Source organism: Homalodisca vitripennis, chromosome 8 (assembly GCF_021130785.1).
Source record: "Homalodisca vitripennis isolate AUS2020 chromosome 8, UT_GWSS_2.1, whole genome shotgun sequence".
NCBI classification, from domain to species: domain Eukaryota; kingdom Metazoa; phylum Arthropoda; class Insecta; order Hemiptera; family Cicadellidae; genus Homalodisca; species Homalodisca vitripennis.
In genome coordinates this window covers 33,826,326-33,843,712 of record NC_060214.1, presented here as the reverse complement: position 1 = coordinate 33,843,712, position 17,387 = coordinate 33,826,326, and the positions used below count along the sequence as shown (strand labels likewise).

Below are 17,387 nucleotides of genomic sequence, written 5' to 3'. Positions count from 1 at the left end.
ATGGGACTTGCGTTTAGCCGCTGCACGAGTCACATCTTTCCTTTTGGACTGATTGGAAATCCTCTTGCCAAATCTTAAAAACTTCTTTGGTAAAGAAGCACAGCATGGGCTAATAATCACGTTTTGAATTATGGATTTTGTACTGAACGGAGAGAAGATTCAAAAGTTTCTTACAGTACAAAATTTAGATAGTAATAATTTGTTTTATAAATGCACATAGCGTGCTTTCAAAGTCATTGTGATACCTAAGATTTGGCAAGGGTAACACTGAGACTCAAATTCCGATCCAGTCAAAAATTGTGATGTTCTTTGCTTGCTGTGTGTTCATTTAAATCCTTTTACTCTTAGTACAATGGTTTCGAGCAATTGTGCATCAATTTCACCAACGAGAAGCTCCAACAGTTCTTCAACCATCACATGTTTATTCTGGAGCAAGAGGAGTACAAACGAGAGGGTATTAATTGGACCTTCATCGATTTTGGCATGGATCTTCAGGCAACAATTGAATTGATTGAAAAGGTAGAGTAAATGTTGGGTGGAACAGCCCATCTGTGTCGAAACCCCCAGTCCACTTTAGTCAAAATTTGTGTCAAACTGTTTAGCTACATTCTACTGTACTGGGTTGTACAGTACTGTAGAAGTATAAGGTGCAGAAAACGTTCGAATGCTATTTAGTATAGCAATTTTAGATGTGTAGACTACAGATCGATGTTGCCTGAACGTAGTTGTGCTACTGTATTCGTGTAAAAATTTATACTTATCTTCTTCTTAGCCCTTTACAAAGACCCTTCGACGCTCTAGCCTATCTTCGACTTTTCTTCGTGATGATATATACAGCCCTAATGAAGAATTAATGCCGTTTGAGTTTAGGAGATCAGCTGCGCATAGATGTTGGTAAACGATTTGACTTTTTATCCATTACTTTCATATTTATCTTCATTGCACAAATACAGACGTTGTAATATTATTTCATCATGCCTTCTTTGAAGCCCAAAGGATTTGAGGGATTGTATATAGCTTTATGCAAGAAATCCAACAATGTATATAGCTTTACGCTAGTCCATTTACGTATAGACTCATCGATATCACATCATATTCATCTCATAGCTCACCATTCATTTCTTAATATTGGATCATTTCAACGAGTTAGAGCAATGTATATTGCTTTGTAGAGCTTATTCATTCTTAACTCATGATCATCTCGTCATATTTTGTTTGCACAGCCCAATCATGTAAATTCTGAAAATTAATATTAAGAAATACCGAGATTTTTTTTTCTTGTTTGAGCAAATGTACATAGCTTTACGATGTCATCAAAGTTCTAATCATCTCATAATCATAAACTTTCATCTCTAAGCTCACTTTTAGAGTCTTCAGAAAACACACTTGTAGTGTTCACTTTAATGGGTTCACGCAATTGTACAAAGCTTTACGTTAACTCTCCGACACTCTAACTTGTTTTAATCATTTCATCATTATATCATAGAAGATCATAAATTCTCATTTTTTATAAACCCATGTTCAGTTTAATGGTTTCGAGCAATTGTGCATCAATTTCACCAACGAGAAGCTCCAACAATTCTTCAATCACCACATGTTCATTCTTGAGCAAGAAGAATACAAACGAGAGGGCATTAATTGGACTTTCATAGATTTTGGCATGGATCTGCAGGCAACAATAGAGTTGATAGAGAAGGTAGAGTAAGTGTTGGGTACTACAACCCATCTGTGTCAAACCCCATTCCACTGTAGTCGAGATATGTGTTTAAATGTTTAGTGATAGGCTGTGTACAGTAGTAGAATTACACAATGAACCCCAAAAACTCTAATTCCGATTAGTGCAAACTTATAGAATCTTAGACCACAGTTCGATGTTGCCTGAAAATAGTTGTGCCATTGTATTCATGTCAAAATTGATTCTCACCCTTCTAGACGCTTTACGTGAGCTCGCCGGTGTTCTAACTCAGTGTGATCTTCATCTCTTCACCCACCCTTGCAAGACTCCTGAAAATCCCATTTTGAAAGAATACCCTTTTTTAGTTTAATGGGTTCGAGCAACTCTGCATCAATTTTACCAATGAAAAGCTGCAACAATTCTTCAACCACCATATGTTTGTCCTCGAGCAAGAAGAATACGAACGAGAAGGAATTAAGTGGGAGTTTATAGATTTTGGTATGGACCTTCAGGCCTGCATAAACCTTATCGAAAAGGTAACAGATTCTTGGAGCTTAAAAGATAACGCCTCAAGAAAATTAATAAACTGCGTATTCACCGTTGAGAGAGCAAAGCGTAGATTTGTGCACGATTCTGTAGTTTTTGTATTTATCCGCTTGTATCTTAAGAATATAAAATTTCGCCAAAAGCTGTTTAAGGTTTGCGTAGACATTGGCGTATTAATTAATGGCTGTTGGTAATACGTTAGCCTAATTTATTGAGCTGCTTTAATAAGCAACTAAGATGGTCTGAGTTTTAGCTGTTAAACCTACCGTTAAAATTCTATTACTTTCAATTCTGTAGTTTTATCCTACTTCAGTCAAAATACTCATATTTATAAGATTTTAGAAAACTTTCAAAATTTATATAATCATATATGTGTGCAGCTATTTTCCTGGAACGTTTATTGCTTTTCCCAATCAAATTATGAAGAATGTCCAATAAGTAAAAAATCTATTATAGTTGCTCATCGAATAATTAGACTAAGGACCAAATGTATTTTGTACTCTGTAGAGTACCATCCTTTCCTTGCCCTACCTCATACTTTCCTTCTTCTTCTTCTCTCTTTCTGTGTGTTTGAGTGTGGAGTGCGCCTCTGTCGCAAGCTTTCCTCAAAGCTCTCGTCAACCAGGTATTGTAGCATATGCTTCTTTATACTCCATAGCCTTAGATTTGATTACAAATACAGTAGATGATGTCGGTGTAATAATACCAAATGTTGATGTAGAGTACATTAGAGTTGTTATTGTAATAGAATCCCAATATGATATATTGACTTATCCTTTGAGATATTAGCAAGTTTAATCTTATAACCTTCAAGTAGCAGTTATTGTAACAGTTGTGATTGTAATGTTCTTGTCATTTTCCAGTCGATAATTACGTCAATGTGGGATTTATTAACTCTGTAAATATTAGAAATGTAAAAAGTAATGATTCTTGCAAATTTTACTGATCTTTTAATGAGCATTAAGATACTTAATTTATTCATTTTTAGTATTGAATAAGCGTTTTTAGCAGTTCTACTCAGTATTAAAATATTCTGTAGCTCCTTTCTGAAAATTTCATATGTCAAAAAGAATTTTAATTCTTCTCAAACGCTTGAAAGGAAGCAGTTTTATAAATTAAAGTACATTTTTCTCAGCTTAGTTGTTAGATTCGCATCGTTTTCCTGCACTCGTCTGATCTCTCTTGCTCCATCTCTTCCAGCCTATGGGTATCTTGTCCATCCTTGAGGAAGAGTCTATGTTCCCCAAAGCTACTGATAAGACCTTTGAGGAGAAGTTGATGAACAACCACTTGGGCAAATCTCCCAACTTCCAGAAGCCTAAGCCACCAAAGCCTGGTTGCCAGGCTGCTCACTTCGCCATCGGTCACTACGCTGGCGTTGTAAGTACTATGGAGAGCGTACATTTACGTACGTTTTAATAACTGGAGTAAGCAACGTACCTAACTTCTTTGTTTGAATTCGTAATCATTTTCTAAACTACAGCACACAATGTTCAATAAGCAGTGACAAAATCATAGAAGGGCAATTTTAGTAAACTTTGAATGCAATTTATTGATAAAATTCTGATTTCTAAATTTTAAATAAGTGGTTCAAACATATTTGTTCATAATATCGTAATTGTACGTAATCACAGAATTTTTGAAATTTGTTAACCTCAGACTTCCATATGACAAACTTACTTCATATCTGACGTAGAATAATTCAAATTCAGCACTACCATGCATTTTCTTCATACATCCCTCAGTTATTATTGTTGAATTCTTCTTCCTAGCTATTCCAAATTTTTACTAAAAAGCATTTGTTAAAAGTTACTTGTAATCTGAATCTCTGATAAAGGGTTGATCTAAAATATTCAGCTACTTGGGAAACGTAATTATTTCTTTGAAAAGGCTCTTTTACAAAGATTTCAATTCCAAGCACTAAGTCGAGATATGTAAAAAGAAGTCGGAATAGATCCGCTACAGTGAGTCTTTTTCCATTTTGAACATAGTATTTTTAAGGAAATACAACTGTTTTGTAAAAAACGAAAATTATGAAATGTTCTGAGTAACTCGTGATGATTTTGAGTATTCCCTCTGAAATTTCCTATTTATCCTGTACATAAAAGTAGTGAGAGAGCGTCAGAAACTGATAACGTCGATATCCCCAGGTCTCCTACAACATCACTGGATGGCTTGAGAAGAACAAGGACCCCCTGAACGACACTGTAGTCGACCAGTTCAAGAAGGGTAACAACAAGTTGTTGGTCGAGATCTTCGCGGATCATCCTGGACAGTCTGGTGGTGCTGACGCTGGTGGTGGCGGCAAGGGTAAGTAGACCATAACTATACAAATTTTTGTAAAGAAACATTATCCCTGAAGTGTTTCTTCATCTCTGTTGACGTTAAAAAATAAATCAAATTTGTCTTAATTTAAATTATTTTCAACACTTCATTTCTTTTTAAATTTATCTTGTCAGTACGGTTTACTTATATTTTCAAAAATTGTATTTGTTCTTTTAACTCATTCTAGGTTAAGACTCAGAAAGTGTTTACATGTTTTGTTTTTTTGTTAATTTTGTTTACTTTTATGTTGGGGTTGACCAAAAATAACAATGTGGTTATTGTACATATTACTACACTGTTTTAAGTGTTCAATAAAATCTGTTATTTTAGAATAGAATGTTACTAATTTTATAACTGTTCATGTGATCTCCAATGAGATAAATTTCTTTTACGATTATGTTTTTTACATTGTATTTTCAAAAACTTTATTTGTTCTTTTCAAATCTTTGTTCGTTAAGGCTAAGAAATGTTTTTGTTTATTTTGTTTATTTTTATGTTGGGGTTTACCAAAAATAACAATGTGGTTAATGTACATATTACACTGTAATAAGTGTTCAATAAAATTTGTAATATTAGAATAGAGTGTTACTAATTGTATCACTATTTATGTGATCTCCAGTGACATAAATACCTTTTAGCATTAGTTTTGTTAAATGTTACGTAGTTTTTACTATAGTATTACGCAATATTGTCATTTGATTGCTGTGAGTGTATGATTCCTTTCCTTTTCCTGAATATTTCTTCATTGTTCTGTCACTTTGTAACTACAGTGTTTGGTAAGCCTTTGAAAAGATGCCTCAACGTGAGTAAGAAAGAAAACTAATGCGCTTGGTTAACATACCTAATATTTTGTGTCAAACCAGTTATTATTTTACTCTGAAGAATCATATAGCTACTGTGTCATACCTAGTTACTTCTTGCATAGCAGTTATAACATGTCACTAACTTATATGTTTAGTATTATTTATTTCACTCACGTAATAGTTTTAACAGTCGTGCGTTTTTCATTATCGTGTTGTTCGTGAATAATTGTATTCTAGTTAACATTTGAATCTATGTCAGTATCGGTTAATCTATTCGGGTATTTGTAAGCCTGTTTATTAACACGGCCCAAGCTTAACTAGTGGAAGTTCTTAACAGTTAAAAATGCGATTCCACTCTAACCCCTGGCCGAAATGTTGCTTTGCATAATCGTTGTCGCTTCTGTCGTAACGTCAACTCCATTTCGAGACACGGAACGACATTTAAAACGATGCACTTTCTCTTTCCTTAGGTGGAAAGCGAGCCAAGGGTTCTGGATTCTTAACCGTCTCCATGCTATACAGGGTAAATACTCAGTGTGATCTACTATCCTAACTCTCCAACTTCCTCATACATGAACCACCAATGGACAACACCATATCTGTTTTTCTATCTAAGTTCCTTGTGATTGCATCAATGGCAATGTTTTTCAGTTTAAACTTGTACCCACCGGAATATATTTCAAAGGGTTTTATAAAACAGTGACAGTGTTGCCAATGGTGGTTCAGAACTCCACTGTACGTGTGATTGGGAGAGCGAAAGGTTGACACTTTTAGCAAGAAAAGGAAGTTTAGCAATTTTTCTGTTAAACCCAGGTGGCAGAGGCAAGAAGGGTGGTGGTTTTGCTACCGTATCTTCATCTTACAAGGTATCTTCCCTCGACGTTTCTGTTTGATCCCACTTCTTCCTCAAGTGTCCTCACGGTGGCGCACACAACATGACAGTTCAAACACTCTTGCACTACACTGAACAAATCACTCTCAATCCATTACAATACACATGGTTATCACAACATTCCAACACAGCCGGTGAGGACGCTTGCAGGAAGAGGACGTGTTGAACCGTATGAAACGGAAACACTTTGGCCTGAGCTTGGATTCCTTGAAAAATGGTACTTGGAAAGTTTTTTTTCAAGAAGTTGTAAATATTTTTGAACTAATGTAGATAAAGTTTTTTATATTTTCGGAGTGTCCAGTACCACCCCTACCCTGCGTGTAATCCTCCCCACCACCGAACTGTGCAGACACAACGGTGGCCCAGGTAGAGTTGTGTGAGAGTGAATCCTTCCTTGAATTTCCTCATCAACTAGTTTCTGCATGCTCAACCGAAAAGTTGCCTTTGAAATAAATGAAACCATTTACTTTTCATTCCGAAAAGTCAGAATTGAAGTCTGTTTCTTGCCATTTCAAAATAGCCAATGTAATGCCTGCCCTCTGCTCGATTCAAATCTCACAAGTTTTGAAGAGCTTGTGAACTCCTGGTAGAACTCTTCTGACTCAAGTTTTTATTCACCCCTACAGGAACAGCTGAACAACCTGATGACCACCCTGAGGAGCACCCAGCCTCACTTCGTCCGTTGTATCATCCCCAACGAATTGAAGCAGCCTGGTTAGTATATGAACTTATAAAGTGATAAACCAATTAATTACACTATCGAGCCAAAACTTTTGTTCTGTATTCCTATAAGAATAACACATTAATATCAAATCACTTCAACTCTAAACGGTATACGAGATTATCACACTTGAAGACAAATCATTTGTTCAATCAAACTTCCAGTTGAATCTACTTACGAATGTATTAAGGACACCATGTCATAGATAGATTTTCAGAAGATACACTAATCTGGTGGTTAATTTTCCTGTGTTACCAGAGAGTACATTATGTTTAAATGTGCCAAAATATAATTTCAAAAAGAGAAAAATGCTACATTTGATATGTAAGGCTCGATTTTGTTACACTTTCGTCCTAAAATGTCACATTCTGTTTTCAATGAACACTATCTTACATCGTTGACACATCCTATTTCTCTGAGTCTCGTATCTCTTTGTCCAGGTGTAATCGACTCCCATCTGGTAATGCATCAGCTCACTTGTAACGGTGTACTTGAAGGTATCCGTATCTGTCGTAAGGGCTTCCCCAACAGAATGGTATACCCTGACTTCAAGCAGCGGTAAGTTCATAATCTACATGTTCATTTTTACTGGTCTTTAAATAATATCTTCTCAAATAATTTATAGTTTTTCATAAGTCATATAAAATTACATAGCTTTCTTCAGTGATAAAACTTCATATTTGAAAAAATTTTATTTATTTATTTGTTTTAAAATCTTCAATAACTTACTTACTTGTATTTTATTACAAGTTCGTTTAAGTTAAAGTAACAACGCGTTACATCAGCATTACACAATTAATTTGTTTAAATTTGAATGCTTTATTTATGTTTATGAACGTTTCTACTGCATACACAAAAAAGCTCTATGATTGAAATAAAAATTTAAAATTATTAAGCCACAAATGTTATTTAAACACAGCTCATAGGATTTAAAGAAAGTTTACTTGGCAAGACCTGGGTTAAAAAATGAATTATAACTACAAAATAATTTAGCATGACATTAATTATATTCACATTATGTTTTCAAAGTATTATTCTTTCTTAAGAATTCATAACATCTTACTGAAACAGTATTACACAACTTATTTATTTAAAATTTATATTCTGTGTTTATGTTTATGAATCCTCTACTAAAAAAACTTATACAGTAACACACACCAAAAGACTTTATGATTGCAATTAAACATTTTAAGATTATTATTACGCCACAAATATGACTTCAAAACCTCCTAAAAACTTAAAGCAACGTTGCATGACAAGATTGTTTGAAAAAAAATAAAGCAAGGCTACATGATTAAAATTGAGCCTGGCAACAAATTTACAGCAAGGCTGCATGACAGAAATTGAGCCTAGCAACAAATTTACATCAAGGCTGCATGACAGAAATTGAGCCTTACTAAGGGACTAAGTAGTCTGTGTTATCGGATAGATACATGATCCTAGCCCCCGCCACCATGGCTGCTGAGGCCGACCCCAAGATCGCTGCCTCTAAGTGTCTGGAGGAGATCAAACTGGACCCCGAGAGCTACCGAATCGGCCACACCAAGGCATGTCCAAGGATCGGTACCGTTTGACCCCGTTTGACAGTTGCCCTTGCCAGCTTTATCAGCCTGTTGAGACATCTCGCTGATAAGCCCCTGTATTGTAGTTGCCTGGGTTGATATTTTGACATTGCACGATAGGTACAAGATCCTCTGCCCCGCCGTTGTCAACAAGGTGATCGCAAATGAGGGCGACGACAAGAAAGTGTGCGAGGCTGTTTTGGACGAAGTTAAACTCAATGCTGAGAGCTATCGTCTGGGACACACCAAGGCATGTGTTCTCTCTCGGTCAAGTCACTGCGGAAAACAATTTTAAATAATTAAAATATTCATTTACATCCACAACCTCAACACGAGAACTTTAAATATGCTATCAATATCCCATGAAACATAAGATCGCATCCTGATTTGCCTTAAGGCTATATTTCGCTAGGAACTAATAGAAATGAAGCTAACATTAAAGAAAAACTATATACAAATGTAAATTTAGCATTTTTAAAACTCAAAATTTACAAGTAAGTTGATATTTTGAGGGGCTTTACTTTGAATTATTTAGAAAAAGTTTCAGACATTTTACTTTGTTGGATTTTGAACTTCACATTCCATGTCTTGCAAATACAAATATTGAAAACATTGTAATATTTGGATTAAAGAGACTACAGTTAGACTACTCAACTATTATATCGTTACCTTTAAAGATGAGTTGTTTTCCGCAGTGCTTGAGGTTATACTCGTGGTTTATATGTGTCACGAGATGTCAGTAACTAATTCTCGTTGTTCCCTCTTCGTAGCAAAGAGCCGCTGCCCATCCTTGTACCGTAACTTATGTGTTTAGGTAAATGTAGACAGGTTGGAGTATTGATTGTGTAGTTTGCAGATTGTGGCGTAGACTTTGTACACGTAGTTTTTTAGAGTTAGCATGTGTAGACAATTTATTGTATCGCAGAATTAGATTCGGGTTTGTGTAAATTTCTAGACATGTAGTAAGTGCGTTACTGACTGTGTATCAACTTAAGTCAGCAATGGTGTGTGATGGTTTGTGTTACCCATGACTGTTTTTACCTCTCCCATCCTTCTCAGATACAAAATCTTGAACGCCAAGGGAGTCACGCCGACAATGTCTCCTGAACAGGCGGCCAAAGCCATCCTAGAATCTATTCCCTCTTTGGACCCCGAACAATACCGCATGGGACACACTAAGGTAGGTCTTCGGCCTCGCTTCCTTCTCCACCACTGCCACTGCTTCATTCAATTACTTCTTGAAATAACCCTTACCATAAAAAATACTGTTGGAAGAAAACTAATTTATCATCTTTCTGTTGTTGGATTATCTAATGCAAAATCTATCATTTCTTTATCCTAACAAATTATTATGGTTTTCATATTATCGAAGTAAAATTACGTTTTTACTTTATAATCATATCCAAAGTTCTCACTATTTCGACCTTATATAGTCTTCAACTAAACGAAAATGTAAGTGAATTTCGATAAATAGCTCTCTTTGTGTTCAAACCAAGAAAATAATATACTATATTTCAGTGAAGTTGGTTTCATTTTTGCTATTTTATTCCATCAATATTTATTTATTGATAGTTGTCCAATAAAATGTAAATTTTAAATATATTCTTATGAAGTATTACCATATTTTTTCTGAGGTAATGTTTCTGCTCAATATTAACAACAACTTGGAGTGCTCACAATTAACGAATATGACTTGCAATATCGAATGAATAATGCCAATTTCTTGTATCCTTTACTTTTCTTCAACTCCTCCAACTATCCTGATTCCACATCAGTCTCCGTTACGAAATTTTCTGTGTTACTTTTTTCAGAGTCTGCACGAATGACACGCTTGTGACCCCAATGGTATGCATGAATCCTTAGAGATAATGTTGGTAATTACATTTTATATTTAATAGCTCCACAATTCGAGATGAAGAGGGTATTATGCACTTGGAACTGTAAACTACAGTACTTGCTTTAAGATGTAATCGGTTATGTTACACAGTTGAGTGCCAGCCAGCAAGATCGTGTTACTTTCAGCGTTGGTCCAGTTGGTTGATGTAGCCATCCCTCCGTGTCACTTAATGTAAACACGTTAAGCCGAGGCTACTCTCAGCCCGGCTCCATATCTCATGTGAAATTAGGCTTCTTGCGTAAACGGAACTGGCTAATGCGCCTGTCTTGGCGCACAGACACGAGCCTCATTATTCGAGGTAAATTAAACGTCGCTAAATCAGTCGGCCGTGTCCGAATCTGGCCAGACTCTTTTCTGGACAAGAATTATTATGTTCTGGGTGTACGTTTTCTTTGCGGCTGTGAACTTTATTCAAGCGATGGGTATAACTTAAATTATCCATCCTAAAGTAAGAATTGCCATGGAAAATATCCTTATTCATTCTTCAATTCATCAAGCTTCTTTCTCTTTTCCTTTTCTATTCAAACGTTTCATTTTTACTACAAATTCCATTTTGAGACTCACTAAGCACACCCAGAACTCATTCATACGAAATCGTGCATTTCACAAAAAAAAATAGTTTTGTTCCAACTACTGTTAGTTGGACTTGACTATTATGTGACTTGACTACCTTCTGAGGCATGAGTCAGCAATATTATTCCTCCAACATAACCTCTTTGTTTGAAGAGTGGACATTACAAAATTTAAATATTCTCGTAAGGAGTGTGATTCTACGACATATTATTTACGCGTAGACGAGGTCTAATGCAGTGATATACAAAACTAATGTTATATTTATATCACAACTTTCCACGTTAATTCTTTATTCCATAGTAACTCTATGTTTTAGAACCTCTACTTTTGTAGTTTTTATGTGTCATTATCCGTCACTAAACACAGTGTAATTGCATGACATCTTTAAACTATTTGTTGTCACACGAAATTTGTGTAGAAAATTCAATGTGAAATTCACTCAGTAAATTCTTTGTTAATAGTGTACCGTAAATGTTTCTAGTGCTTTCGATGTCATGTGTTTTGATGGCTCCGTATTGCTTGTCATAACTTGTTCTGGTGGGTTGGGGTAGGTGTTCTTCCGTGCCGGAGTCCTGGGTCAGATGGAAGAGTTGCGAGACGACCGTCTGGGCAAGATCATGGGATGGATGCAGTCCTACATCAGAGGTTACCTCAGCCGAAAGGAGTTCAAGAAGTTGCAGGAACAGAGGTAAAGTGTTACAAACCTGCTACTTTCCTAAGTCGTGTAAGAACAGTCTTAATCTTCTAGTTTCAAAGTTATGAACATTATAATCTACAAACAATAACGGTATTGAAGAGATCATATATAATGAGAAACATTGAATACATAGCAGTAGACTACAAATATTAAAATAAATGAAATTTCTTAAAAAAACTTTGAAAAAGTAAAATATTTACTCAACAGGTAAAGTTTTAGTTAATTCAACATTTTGAACATACTTCAGACAACATTTTACATACCAAGATGAGAGTAAAGATGGGATTAAAATTATGTTTCATGTTAACGTAAAGTAACAAATTTTTGTATTTATAATGCTAGGATAAATATATTACGTTCATATACCTTAGGTATCACAGAATATTGCCTAATTTATTGTTAATGTTCCTTGCGTTTCAGAAGTTTTTATTTCTTATATAACAAGCGTTTCAGTTACTAATTATCAAATTACGGTTTGTTCGTTTCAACTTTTAAAATATTGCATATTTTATACCTTTAAAATTGTTCAGTTAAATCATTTGGTATTGAAAGTACTTATGACGGTCGTCACTGTTTTCAGCAACCATAAAAATTCCACATGTCTTTTGAATTACATTGTTGTGCAACCTTGTTAAAAGTCTGAAATCATTTTTTTAAACATTTTAAATAATTTTAATTTTGTGAGAAACTTAAAAAAATATCGTGTTACTTTTCGGAATATGTGGTTATACATAGGCTATTATGTTTCGTTCTGGAATGAACAGAATTTCACCGGTATTTTTCCAGTCAGAAAAATGTATTGCCGCTCCTATTATGGCCAAGCCAGAATTAGCCGATGAGTATACGGATACGCGACAGTAAAAATACCTGCGTTCCGCTATACTATTAATACTGCCGAGGCGATTCATTTCTTTTAATAGGGATAGTTATCAACTCCATCAAATAGACTGCGACAGTTGTGCTCAGGCCAAATGGCACCCATACCTGCATTGATTTGATACAGGATAGCCAGACATATTATACTCGTTCGCGGCCTTATTTTAGATCTTGGTCAATAATATATATTGTGGAAACAAATTTAATCGTGGAAATATTTTTCTCATAGATTATTATGGTTGGTGTCACACTTAGAAATTTATTGTCTGTCGACATTAAGTACCTACCCACTACTCACAATGTTATCTTTTAGATCAGTTAAAACTATTTTAATTTACTCAATAAGTTTTCAGTTAGATCACGTGTTGGGTCAAAATAAGTGATGTACATTAAATACTTTAAATTTAGAAAATATCTTACGGAAAACTTAACTACTTGGGAAAGTTACTGAAAATAAAGCAATGTTTCTTTAATACTTCACCCCTAATTCTGCAGAAACCCTCAAGGGTTGCGAAGTTAATATGGAGGCTTTACGGTACCGACTTCCTTGACGATATGTGTTTTTAGGACAAATTTAAAGTTGTAATAAAGAAGAATTTGAAACAATTGCAGAAATATTCGTCATTAGTTGTGAGAAAATAAATGTTTTAATGTCAATCAACGAAACTAAAAATCCCAATCATAACATCTTAGCAAGTTGAAACAAATCGGATTAGATTTCAATCATGGTGATTACAACTTTTAACTTTTTCCTCTTTGTCTTTGTTCCCGTTTGTAAACTTATTACTCTTTGTGCTCAGGTTGGCCCTCCAGGTCGTACAGCGCAACTTGCGCAAGTACCTGTCTCTGCGCACCTGGCCCTGGTGGAAGATGTGGCAGAAGGTCAAGCCCCTCCTCAACGTCACCAACGTGGAAGAGGAGATGCGGGTAGGTTATTTCCGTCCTCCCCTCCACCCCCTGGGTCCAGTTGACACCCCCTCCCATAGTGGCTAAATCACCGATTCTGTCTAAATATGAAGTCCCCCCCTCCCTCCCTCCCGCCCACGGACTGGCCCCGCTCGTTTTCCGAAACGGCGGAAAGTCTGTCGTGCGGGAGCCTCCGGTCGGACCATGGGTGATCACGAGGACGATCTGTTACAGAAACTAGAAGAGAAGGTGGCTAAGGCCGAGGAGGCTTACAAGTCTGAGGTTAAGGTTCGCAAGGAATGCGAGGCCCTCAACGCTAAGCTCTTGGAGGAGAAGACCAACCTTCTGAAGAGTCTTGAGGGAGAGAAGGGAGAACTTGGACAAGTTCAGGAGCGTGCCAACAAGCTCTCTGCCCAGAAGGCCGACTTGGAGAGCCAACTCCAGGTACTGTCTTACTTCTTACTGACTCATTTCTGAATTGCATCGCCTTTAACATTATACTATATTAACCCGAATTTATTAGTATATTGTAAATTGTTATTGCTGCATTTAAACTACAGTTTAAACTGTTGGACTAATTCAGGTTACTGATTAGGTCAAATTAATCCTTAAAGCAAATACTGAAAAATACTGTGATTTTAAATCTATGAAACATTTCTCAAAAAATGTTAGATCCCATAACAGTGTCTCAGCTACAGCAAGTTTGTATTACCCTAACACAGTTTAAAGTTAATTCAGTTAGTATAGTCCGCTCCAATTCAATTCAAACGTAAGGATCCAAAATTATCGGAAATTGACGAAACCTGGAAAATTAGTAACCAGACGAAAGTAAATTACAACTTCCAGCACATTAAATATTTATTATTCAACAGATTGTACTCCAAACCACAGTGCTACGATATTATCTGGTTAGTATGTAACGTAAATGGGGGAAACGATTCTATCAAAATGTAACGACAAATGTCATAAATTAAACTTACAATAAATTATTATAGCTTTATTCACCATTGTAAAAGTAAACTAACGAGATTTTAATGTAAAAATCATTAAAACGTTCATAATTCTAGTAATTTAACATAAAAACATATATAATATTCAGTTTTTATGGTACGTAATTTTATGGGTAAGGATTTTATAAAATTATTTCTACGGTAGTAAATATTGGTTCATATAAGGTTCATATAAGAAAAAATGTTAATAAACCTAGTACAAAAATATATTTTACATACAAAATTTGGAATTGTTTTCAAATTGTATAACTATATACTGTAAGTGCACAGCGTAACAGAACAAAAATATTGTTCTAAACATTTTGATTCGAATACGAAATCGTTTGTTCAAATCTTGTGCCTATCTAACGAGAGTAGTTTTCTGTGCCACCGGGCCACCAATCTGTCTGAGCACGTGCCGCACGTAACCCGAGCCTCCAGAGTTACACAGCCCCGTGAGTCACACGTCAACTCAGGCGTATTTCTGGCGCGCCAATTCCCACTGGAATTTGTAATTCCTCGCGCCACCAAACGTATTATTTCCGGCCAGGGTTGCTCCGGTGTACGCACACTATATTCCTCTCTCCATCAACATACCTGGCACTGAGCGAGCCTCTTACGCCGCAATTCTCGTGCATTATTTTAGCAGATGCGTCATACTAATTTTCTTGACGAATAATTACGTAAAGCAAACTTGCTGCAATGGAAAAAAATAAAGGACATATTTCTAAACCACTTTGAGTCTGATAAAGTTATTTACTCTTTGTCCTCAGGTTGGTCTTCCAGGTGGTATAACGCAAAAATCTTATTTTCACGTGTAATCCTTATTATTAATCTGTTTATGTCTTTATCAGTGAACAGACTTTTTGGTTAGTTACATTTATTTTAACATTCCATAATTATTAAATCCCTATAAAAATAAAACTTAAAAGTGCAAACAAACTGTGGTAACACATTTTTTTGCGAACTGCTAAATTATTAATAAATTTAAATTCGTATTTTTGTATTTATTATATTGCAAATAAAACGTGTAGGTATGTCATGAGTAATATTTTTCCATCGTATTTTTACCTCTTACATCAAAGTATCAATCTATTAGGCGTTTTAGTTCATCTATTAATAATAGAGTGATAACAATACACAAAAATACATATTTTTCAATTTTTAGTTTTAGTTTGATCATTTAACTGTGAAATAAACAGAAATAATCGAACTAAAAATTAATGCTTGTCTCGTAGGCAGGACTGAATGAATTTTCAATCATATCATTAATGATAAAAAATTCTTCCAGAATAAGTACGAAGACTAATACAGTAATGCTCTCCTCACGCTTGAATAAATCATTTTTCAGTATATTTTGATTTTAACAGTAATATATTATTGGCTCAGAGAAGAGGTGGACATAACCTCATTTTTGCCGTATTCCTGGCGTCTGATGACGCATCCCCAGCCTCCAGGTTATCATCGGCATCGCCAATTAATTACCCTGCATTCGCCCTCCATTACCCAGCCAAAATAGCGGCAGGCCTTGCGCACACCTGTCCCCCACATTTAGCGCCCTCCACCCCCACCCGCCGTTATTGATGATGCCCGGTCTCCCTTCAGCATGCGGTTTATGCCGTTATATTTCTGGCCTCTGACAAATGCGAAAATTAAAAACACTTGGCGACCAAGGCGTTCGTCTGACTTTCTAGAGTGGTCTTTTATTAACTACCTTCTCGGCTGTCCGTACACGGCTGGCTGTGATTTAACCGAGCTGCTTTTAGATGATCCTTAACAGATGATCATTCCGCTTCCACACTGAGGAAAGCAACGTGAAATATTCCATGAGATATAAGTATAGAGGTAAAGGAGCTGGGCGGTCAATTAAAGAATAATCAATTATTTCAATGATGGAATTCCTGTTTTATTGCTAACGTCAATACAGTATTGCTATACTGAAATTAATTTGCGAACGTATTAACTTACACATTTTTAACGGAAGTTTAGGAAAAGGTTTAAATTGTAGCCACAAATACGATTTCAATGCAAAATATTTATAAGTTCTCGTTGTAAAAAAAGTTTTATATTTAAAATATTACATCATTATTTAAGATTATTCTTTAGACATTCATCGATAATGGAATTACTTCAGTTACATGAAGACGTTATTTCAAAAGAAAATAACAATCTCCTCTGAATAACTCGCCCATAATTTGCCTCCACAAATAAATATGACAAATAAAATAATCTTACGAGTGTACGCCCGTAACAGGTGCGTCTATTTTTCAATATGAGTAGTTCTAGGAGAAAATAACAGGTGTAATTTAATACTTACACCGGCGGCGCGGCTTGCTCGTTTTACGTGCATGCCAAAATAACAGTTATGAATGACTCCAGTGTACCGGTGACACAAAGACACATTGTGAGCTAATGAGCTACAAGGCGGTGTTGACTGGCCTCAGGCCAAATTCGGGCCTTGTGTAGACTAGGCCATTATGCACGGAAGCTCGTTAACTTGAATACTCATTATATACGGAATGGAGGGACATCTAAAGAAGTGAAAATAAAATAACTAGGTCTGTTTTAAAATAATGGGTCTTCAATTAGCAACAGCAGAGACTTTAACAACCAGATTGACTGATGCTGCTTTTCTTATGATTTTAATTTAGAAGATGCCTAGATATTCAAAGGAACACCTTAAAGTTATTTTCTAATGGACTTTAAGAAGTATTTTAATTCTTGATTGTACAAAATATTTTACCAGTACACTTATACAAATTGTATATGTATTTTTTGTTCTCTTTAGTTATGATTTTCTTCCTTTATTATCTTCTATACTTCATTATAGCTTTAAAAAAACTTTCTTAACAACCAAATTAATTTTATAATCGTACCTATTAGTATTTCTTCTATTTTGATATTATTAAAGTTGTGAAGAGACTA

General features: G+C 35.4%; 1 protein-coding gene across 39 annotated transcripts in view; it reads left to right on the top strand.

The window, feature by feature from the left end:
- LOC124367531 (myosin heavy chain, muscle) overlaps window positions 1-17,387 on the top strand; it is a 51,511-nt gene that overhangs the window by 23,506 nt on the left and 10,618 nt on the right. For 14 of the 39 annotated variants that reach the window (XM_046824456.1, XM_046824418.1, XM_046824431.1 and 11 more), the window contains exons 15-23: window positions 3,422-3,601; window positions 4,372-4,531; window positions 6,163-6,215; window positions 6,868-6,955; window positions 7,403-7,520; window positions 8,645-8,774; window positions 11,546-11,682; window positions 13,368-13,494; window positions 13,708-13,917. In XM_046824456.1, the coding sequence (XP_046680412.1) occupies window positions 3,422-3,601; window positions 4,372-4,531; window positions 6,163-6,215; window positions 6,868-6,955; window positions 7,403-7,520; window positions 8,645-8,774; window positions 11,546-11,682; window positions 13,368-13,494; window positions 13,708-13,917 (1,203 nt within the window). Of the gene's footprint in view, window positions 1-348; window positions 520-1,525; window positions 1,697-2,040; window positions 2,212-3,421; window positions 3,602-4,371; window positions 4,532-5,819; window positions 5,873-6,162; window positions 6,216-6,867; window positions 6,956-7,402; window positions 7,521-8,391; window positions 8,510-8,644; window positions 8,775-9,583; window positions 9,705-11,545; window positions 11,683-13,367; window positions 13,495-13,707; window positions 13,918-17,387 lie in introns of all 39 variants that reach the window. The other 25 variants (XM_046824448.1, XM_046824443.1, XM_046824438.1 and 22 more) reach the window with 9 other exon arrangements.